Source organism: Drosophila miranda (assembly GCF_003369915.1).
Source record: "Drosophila miranda strain MSH22 chromosome Y unlocalized genomic scaffold, D.miranda_PacBio2.1 Contig_Y2_pilon, whole genome shotgun sequence".
Lineage (NCBI taxonomy): Eukaryota > Metazoa > Arthropoda > Insecta > Diptera > Drosophilidae > Drosophila > Drosophila miranda.
Window position 1 is genome coordinate 16,509,211 of NW_022881614.1, and position 8,744 is coordinate 16,517,954.

The window sequence follows — 8,744 nt, forward strand, 5'->3', positions numbered from 1 at the left end:
TTAGACTTAAAGGACGGATATTGGCAGATACCACTGGAGGAAGGCAGTAGAAAGTTCACCGCGTTCACGGTGCCCGGCAAAGGGCTGTTCCAGTGGAAGGTGATGCCATTCGGACTCCACTCAGCCTCGGCTACGTTCCAGAGGGCATTGGACCAGGTGATAGGCCCCGAGATGATGCCACACGCGTTCGCGTACCAAGACGACATCATTGTCATCGGCCGTACCGAGGAGGAGCACAAGCGCAACCTCGAAGAAGTTTTTCGACGGTTGAAGAACGCAAACTTGCGCCTAAATGTGGACAAGTGTCAATTTTTTAGGAAGGAGCTACTATACCTGGGGCATTTGGTAACGGGAGACGGAATCTGCACCGATCCCGAGAAAGTGGCGGCCATTAAGGAGTTGCAGCCGCCAGCGAGTGTCAAAGAGCTACGACAATACTTGGGCGTGGCCTCCTGGTACAGGCGTTTCGTAAAGGGATTCGCCACGTTGGTGCAGCCCATCAGCACTTTGCTGAAGAAGAAGGCCAAGTGGGAATGGTCAACGGAACAGCAACAAGCGTTCGAGGACGTAAAAAGTCGGCTGACAGCAGACCCAGTGTTGGCATGCCCAGATTTCTCAAAGAAATTCGTGCTCCAGACGGACGCCAGCGACTACGGACTGGGGGCGATCCTGACGCAAGAGACGGAGAAGGGCGAGAGGGTCATCTCATACGCCAGTAGGACTCTGAATAGCGCAGAAAAGAACTATTCGGCGACTGAAAAGGAGTGTCTGGCCATTGTATGGGCTATAAGAAAGCTAAAGCCCTATCTGGAGGGATACCATTTCAAGGTAGTCACAGATCACATGGCGTTGAAATGGTTGAACAGCATCGAGAGCCCAACAGGGAGGATCGCCTGGTGGGCGCTGGAGCTACAACAATACGACTTCGAAGTGGCATATAGGAAAGGGCAGCTGAACGTAGTGGCGGACGCACTGTCCCGACAGCCATTGGCGGAGCGATGCCTGAGCACCACCGAGGAGGAAGCAGAGAAGGGACACGAGCCGGAGGCAGAGTGCGGATGGATTAAAAAGGTCAAAGAGAGGATGAGGACGGATCCGAGGAAATATCCGGATTACGTCGAGGAAGCAGGCCGGATATACCGGCACATCCCGCACCGAGCTGGAGAAGAGGAGATAGCATCATGGAAGTTATGCGTCCCAAAGGATCTAAGAGAGAGAGACATAAGAGAGAATCACGACTCGCCGGAGGCGGGGCACGCGGGCGGCAGAAGGACGATGGCCAGAGTAGCCGCCCGGTACTACTGGCCGGGGATGCACCGAGATGTGAGGACATACGTGAGAAAGTGTGAAATCTGCATACGCAGAGGAGCCGTGGCCAACGGTGTGTGCCGACTTCGTGGGCCCTCTGCCCAGGTCAAAGCATGGGAATGCCATGTTATTGGTGATGGTGGATCGGTTCTCGAAATGGACCGAGTTGGTCCCCTTGAGAAAGGCCACTGCGGAAGCACTAACAAAAGCGTTCCGAGAGCGCATCGTGTCCCGGTTTGGCGTGCCGAAGGTGGTGATCACGGATAATGGCGTCCAGTTCACCAGTAGAGCTTTTAAGAGGTTTTTGGAGCAGATGGGTGTACGGCATCAGTTCACGGCCCCGTACACGCCGCAGGAGAACCCGACGGAGCGAACTAACCGGACAGTGAAAACTATGATAGCTCAGTTCACCGAAGGGAACCAGAGGAACTGGGATGAGAAATGGCCAGAGATCTCGAAAGAGCTGCGCAGAACCAGGCGAGGTATTATAACCTGAGGAGGAGAGCGTGGAAACCCACGATTGGAGACAAGGTATGGGCCAAGCAACACCATCTATACAACGCGTCCGAAGGGTTTGCGGCAAAACTGGCCCTGAAATATGACGGTCCCTACACCATAATGGATTTCGTGTCCCCGGTCATTTGTAAATTAAAGAAGGGACCTGAAGCCACAACCCGGGGAAGGAACCCCTAAAACAGGCCCTGGAACCGAAGCGTAGACGACGCACAAGGAGGGGCAACGGGCGAGGCATACGGAGAAGGATGGACGAGCACGAAAGACAGAGACTAGCGGCAGGGGCAGAAAGGAGAGTCCCAGCTGGATGCCACGCAGTACAAGGTCGTACGGGATACTCTTACAACTAAGGTTCAGTAAAACTAAGAACCACGCGTGTCACGCAGGACATGAATCGCCCACAAGGGAGGAGCGGGCGGCCCAACTTGATGCCACGCAGGACAAGGCCGTACAGGATACTCTTACAACTAAGGTTCAGTAAAACTAAGCAGCAGACGGCGGCCGGCGGACCAATAAAGCTGGACCTACAAGAAAAAAAAAGGAGGATTAGCTCGTCAGCCAATAGGAACTGATCAAAGGCAGGATACTCTTACAACTAAGGTTCAGTAAAACTAAGCAGCAGACGGCGGCCGGCGGACCAATAAAGCTGGACCTACAAGAAAAAAAAAGGAGGATTAGCTCGTCAGCCAATAGGAACTGATCAAAGGCAAAGAAGGTAGAAGATACCCGGGTTACCACTATCCCAGGGGGGCGGGTTGCGTGGTGCGTCGACGGACGAGGGGCACCCGAGAAGGGGGTTCCGAGATGAGCAGAAGTTCGGGTCCGGGTCCAGGGCATCGAAGCCAGCTGCTAACGTCGGGGATGGCGGGACAAAAGCGGATGCCGCCCGTGCGCGGTCTACCGGCTGGGGAATCGGATGATCCCTGGGTCCGAGGCGCTGCACGGGGGTGACATCCGCGTCTAAGCCGATCCAGAGACGGGCGGAGCTGGCCACGGGGGCGGGCCGATGTTTGGCAGCACGGGCGAAAGGTCGGAGGACCTATTGATCACGAGCTGGGAGATCGGTCAGCAACCTGGACTGGAACCCAAGGACGGGCTGGAAGAAAAGGCAAGGTGAGATGAGGAACCCAAGAACTCGGGAGGCTTACCAGATTCAAGGCGAAGCCAAACAACACGTCGCCAGACCTGGAAGTAGAAAGGGACAAATAAAAACGAGGGGGAACGTTGTGAGTTGCTGCGGACACCGCAACTCTACGGTTATACCCGATACTAAGTCAGTATGGCTCTCCTCCGGCAGACGCCGCTAATATTAAACGACACGACAAAGAGTGCGTGCGAGAGAGACAGAAAATCAGTCTGAGCGTGACGTCGGGCGCTGCGTAGCCACTGCAAATTGATTTGTTCCTATTGGCTATAAAAATGATCTGATCTGATTCAGATTCAGCAATCTGCGTTTTTAGTTGTCTCGAATGTGCAATATTGTGGATGCAACAGATTTTCGTCCTTTGTGTGGGCGGAAGGGGGTGGGGCGAAATTTTGAGATACACGTTTTATAGTAAGATCTAACAGGAGTGCGGATACCAAATTTGGTTACTCTAGCCTTAATAGTCTCTGAGATTTTTGAATATCCCCAGATTTTCGTCCTTTGCGGGGGCGGAAGGGGGTGTGGCGAAATTTTGAAACAAACTCGTCTCGGTCCGATATATTAGGAGTGTGGATACCAAATTTGGTTGCTCTAGCTTTTATAGTCTCTGAGATCTAGGCGCTAATGTTTTACTCTAAGCAAAGCCGCCTATGCTACGTGTGTGTTAGAGAGAGACAGGGCGAGAAAAAATGAAATTGTTTTCTTGATGCTGGCTATAATAATGATACGATCCAATTCAGATTCCGCAGTCTTAAAGATATGGTCATTCTCTACAATTCTACGTTTTTGGTTTTCTCATATCTTTAAAATTGTGGATGCCACATGCCCTTTGTGGGGGCGGAAGTGGGCGGGGCGAAGTTTTGAAATATTTTTGTAGCAGTGACATATCACAGAAGTCTGGATCCAAAACATCGTTGCTCTAGCTCTTATAGTCTTTGAGCACTAGGCGCTGAACGGGACGGACAGACGGACAGACGGACGGACGGACAGACAGACAGGGCTCAATCGACTCGGCTATTGATGCTGATCAAGAATATATATACTTTATGGGGTCGGAAACGATTCCTTCTGGACGTTACACACATCCACTTTTACCACAAATCTAATATACCCCAATACTCATTTTGAGTATCGGGTATAAAAAAAGGAAAAAGGAAGAAAAAGTGGGAACCGAAGGAAAGCTAACAAAACCAGGGGGCACCCTAGGGTTAACGCGTCGAGAGGCGCGGATAACTTTCAAAACGGGAGCGAGCGAGAGAGCCAGCTGGAAGGCAAGAGAGAGCCGTCCCACGGGCCCATGTAAGGCACCGTTACAGGAAACGGTGAGCACCGGCACGAGCCCTTATAAAGGAGGGAGCAGCGCACGATCAGGTCTTTTCAAAAGTTGACCACGTGGAAAAAAAAGGGTAAGATGCAGCAGCAATTAATAAGGTATATGACGGAGCAGCGAAAATGGATTCGCCCGGGTATCAGGAGTAGGAGTAGGTCCCCGGAGCTACAGTTATTGGTCTCACCGCTAGTGTCAACCGCGGGATCCATGGGACCGACGGTGTACCCGGTGGTATCGCCGGGGTACACCGAGGCGGAAAGTGACCTGGAATTGGTGAGCTGGGAGCCGGCGCCACGGAGAAAACGCGCACGCGAGGCGAAGCGCGAGGAGCCCCGGACCAGCAGACGCGAGGAGCCCCACACCAAGCGCGAGGAGCCCCACACCAAGCGCGAGGAGCCCCACACCAAGCGCGAGGAGCCCCGAACCAGCAGACGCGAGGAGCCCCGCACCAGCAAGCGCGAGGAGCCCCACACCGGCAAGCGCGAAGAGCCCCGCACCGGCAAGCGCGAGAAGCCCCACCCCAGCAAGCGCGAGGAGCGCAACCGCGGTCAAAGAGCCGTAGACAACGCCGACCGAAACCGCGGTCAAAGAGCCGCAGGCAACGCAGGCCGACATCGCGGAAAACAACGCGGCCGCTGAGGCACGACGCCTCGCGGAATGGCACCGGCGGTTCGCGCTGGCCGCGGTGGCGGAGGAGCGGAGGCAACGGCGTGTATGGGAGGACGCCCTGACGCTGGCAAAGAGGCTGACGGCCACGCAGGAGGCTGAAAAGGCCACAAACGGGACGTCGCGCACCAATGGCGGTGTATTAGCCGGATCAACGCAGCGGAGCAAAGGGAGATGGCGCGTCTGCGTGCGGAAGCGGAGAAGGCATGGGCGACGCGGGCGGTGGGCGCGGCAGGCGGGCTGGCGGTGATCTCCAGCGATGAGGAGGAGGCGGAGTGCCCACCAGCGCCGAAGGCGGCTCGAGTCCAGTCGCCCGAAGATGAGTGGCAGGAGAGGCTACGACGAGCCGAGGTGGAGGAGGAAGAGCTCTAGCAGCCACCCCCTGAACACGTCGAGTCCGAGGAGGAGCCACGGCCGCAGGCCCCACCGTCACCGGGGGCAGAGGAAGAGCTGTTCCAGCGTCGGCCGTCGGCTGACAACGCGCGCGGCCAAGGGGATCAGCAGCAGCAGCAGCAGCACTGGCACGGGCCACAGGGAGCCGGCATCGGGCCGTTCGTCTCGCAGGAGGTGCGCTCCGCGGTACGAGACGGCATGATGTGGCACGTGCAAACGCTGCACATATCGTGGGCCTCTGGGCCCGCGCCCCAGCAGCCCGGGCAAGAGGCGAAGGAGGCTCGACTGTGGGAGGAGGCACCACGCGCCAGTGACGAGCGGGACCCGAGGCGGCGGGCACGGCCACAGGAGTCAACAGGCCCAGCGGTGGCACCCACAGCCGAAGAGGTGCCCGAGGAGGCGCCCGGGGGGACGGCAGTGGTCCAGACGGAGGGTACGACGAACACGCCAACATAACTGACGGCGGAGGGCCCAGCGGCGGCACCCGAAGTCGAGGTGGCGACCGACGGCGAAGCGGATGACGGCGCGAGAGCAACGGCGGAAGCGAAGAAGGACGAGGCCGCGGAACAACACTCACCTGAGCCATGGGAGAGAGGTCCTTGGCGATGGCCGGAACCCGGCCAGGGCGAGCGTCCGAGGCTGGGCCGACAGGCGTCGTGCCCAGGGGAGCGGGCGGAGGCGCGCCGGCCCGAGCTCCAGCGCCAGGCATCGTGGCCCCAGACGAGGTCGGCGGACAACTCACGGTGGCGGTCCGTCAAACGCGAGGAGTGGCCGGCCGTCGTCACGCGCTCTCTCGTGCGGATAAAGCCAACCGCAAGGAGGGTGAAGCGTCTGGTCAACGACGGTGGCGTCCGGTACCGGCTATTGGTGTCCACCGATCGGCAGGAGGTATTCCGGGCTAGGTATTGAGGAGAAAAGAAGAGTAGAGAAGAATAAAAAAAAGTAACGGAAAACAAGAACAAGTAAAAGAAAAAACAACCAAAAAAAAAAAGGGGTGTTTTAAAAAAAAAAAAAACATGGTCTTACCTTGCAGCAGAGGAACAGCGGGGCATCGCTAAAAATGATCGGTGAAGCTTGAATGAAGGCGGCGGAAGGCGTCAAAGCGGGAGGAAAACTTACCCGAAGCATCCAGAGGGCCGGCGGAAGGCATGCGCGCCAGCGAAGGGCAGTAGGGAAAACCAGACGCGCACAAGAAAAACAAAGAAAACACCCGGCATCGCGAGAAAATAGTACGTTTCCATTCCATTGAGGAATTCGCACGCTGCGACATATCGAGTAGATCACAAAAACGACACTACGCTTTATCGAGTGGAGCGTAAGGGCAACGCTGTGTCATATCGAGTAGGTCAGAATAGCGACCGTACCCTATATCGGGCGGGGCAAAAGAAGCTCCTATGCGAACTATCGATAAGGGGGAATCGAATCGATCGCGCTCATCGGAGAGATACGGCAACACCGCAAGGCGCGTGGCCGAAAGAAGGCGCCAGGGGGCACCCGGCTCGAGAACAAAGCACGCGCGCGCCGGTCGCGCGGGGTTTTTGAAGCATCCCAAACCTGGGACGCGGAAAACCGGGGTTTTCCGACAATAAAAGAAAGGGGGAAGTGTGAGGAAAGGTATTCCCACACGTAGGGGGCAGTATAGGGTTAAGCGCTAACGGCCGTTATCCGGGTATATCCGGAGGCGGCGAATTCCCGAGGAGAGCTCTCCCGGGGACCCAAGATGAGAGGGGTGGACCCCTGGAGAGAGAGCAGCGGGATGACGGGATCGGGCCGGCAGTGGCCCAGCGCATGACCAAATATGGTCATGAGATCACGCCACCAGCCAGGTCCCGTTGGAAAGCGACAAGGGAATGAAGGAACGCCGATGGAAAAATACGGGCACCGCATGGCGGAAAGTGCCGTTAGCGCCAGGCGGCATCGGCGGCGCCGACACAGAAGCGAGCCTATAAGAGGAGGGCCGCGACCAGGAACGTGGACAGTTAGCAAACGGAGCTAGCAAGAGTAAAGTGAATAGTGAGCCACAAGAGTGAGACCAAGCGAAGGGAAAAGAACTTTAGAAAGCGAACGCGTTGTGTGAGGATTGAGAGGCGGACTCGAGCGTGCAGCCAAGAGCCAAAGACCCCAATCCCTTGAACCAACGGTGCCACGCTTGAAGCGCATCCCACCAGGAGTGAGGCACCCTCGGGCCGAAAAGCCAAGTGAGTCGAGTGAGAGCGAACGCGTCAGGCGCCTGACTGAGAGGCGGATTTGGGCCACGTGCCAAGAATCGCTAGCCCCAGTCAGTAGAGCCGGCGGTGCCACGCTCGGCGACGCCGTGGGGGGCCCAGGGAGCGACACGCTCATCGAACCACAGAGGAGAACAAAGAGGAGAACCAGCACCGGAGTCGGAATAGCGTAAGATAGACTTACGATACCAATAAAGCATATTAGCATACCAGTACAAGACCCAACCCGTGCCTTCTTACTTGTCGTCGGGGCAACATACAAATACCGACCGCTGAGCCAGCCCAGCTGCATCAGACGGAAAAGAACGTCCCAATAAAGTATATATATGCTTGATCAGCATCAATAGCCGAGTCGATTGAGCCCTGTCTGTCTGTCCGTCCGTCCGTCCGTCCGTCCGTCTGTCCGTCCCCTTCAGCGCCTAGTGCTCAAAGACTATAAGAGCTAGAGCAACGATGTTTTGGATCCAGACTTCTGTGATATGTCACTGCTACAAAAATATTTCAAAACTTCGCCCCGCCCACTTCCGCCCCCACAAAGGACGAAAATCTGTGGCATCCACAATTTTAAAGATATGAGAAAACCAAAAACGTAGAGTTGTAGAGAATGACCATATCTTTAAGACTGCGGAATCTGAATTGGATCGTATTATTATTATAGCCAGCATCAAGATAACAATTTCATTTTTTCTCGCCCTGTCTCTCTCTAACACACACGTAGCATAGGCGGCTTTGCTTAGAGTAAAACATTAGCGCCTAGATCTCAGAGACTACAAAAGCTAGAGCAACCAAATTTGGTATTCACACTCCTAATATATCGGACCGAGACGAGTTTGTTTCAAAATTTCGCCACACCCCCTTCCGCCCCCGCAAAGGACGAAAATCTGGGGATATTCAAAAATCTCAGAGACTATTAAGGCTAGAGTAACCAAATTTGGTATCCGCACTCCTGTTAGATCTTACTATAAAACGTGTATCTCAAAATTTGGCCCCACTCCCTTCCGCCCTAACAAAAGACGAAAATCTGTTGCATCCACAATATTGCACATTCGAGAAAACTAAAAATGCAGAATCATAGATAATGACCATATCTATCAGATTGCTGAATCTGGATCAGATCAGATCATTTTTATAGCCAATAGGAACAAATCAATTTGCAGTGGCTACG

The 8,744-nt window shown here is 55.3% G+C and overlaps 1 protein-coding gene across 4 annotated transcripts; it reads right to left on the reverse strand.

Annotated features, from left to right (window-relative positions):
• Nucleotides 1–2,821: 2,821 nt before the first annotated feature.
• On the reverse strand, nt 2,822–6,627 carry LOC117193383. 4 transcript variants are annotated; one of them, XM_033398109.1, is made up of 5 exons: nt 6,474–6,627; nt 6,381–6,408; nt 5,932–6,252; nt 2,970–3,006; nt 2,822–2,917 (listed from the first exon to the last, which is right to left on the reverse strand). In XM_033398109.1, the coding sequence occupies exons 3-5, from the start codon at nt 6,061–6,063 to the stop codon at nt 2,868–2,870; spliced, it is 219 nt and encodes a 72-aa protein (XP_033254000.1). In that variant the 5' UTR covers nt 6,064–6,252; nt 6,381–6,408; nt 6,474–6,627; the 3' UTR covers nt 2,822–2,867. The 4 variants fall into 4 exon arrangements, with proteins under 4 accessions (XP_033254000.1, XP_033253999.1, XP_033253998.1 ...); XM_033398108.1 differs by lacking the exon at nt 6,381–6,408; XM_033398107.1 differs by lacking the exons at nt 2,822–2,917; nt 2,970–3,006 and having other exon boundaries at nt 5,399–6,252.
• Nucleotides 6,628–8,744: the final 2,117 nt, after the last annotated feature.

What these genes read in the sequence shown, in the direction of transcription:
- LOC117193383 (XM_033398106.1), bottom strand. Translation starts at nt 6,624, where the DNA reads ATGTCGCAGCGTGCGAATTCCTCAATGGAATGGAAACGTACTATTTTC. An exon ending in CGGCCCTCTGGATGCTTCGG is followed by an intron (nt 6,253 to 6,473) that starts GTAAGTTTTCCT and finishes CTCAATACCTAG; the next exon opens with CCCGGAATACCTCCTGCCGA.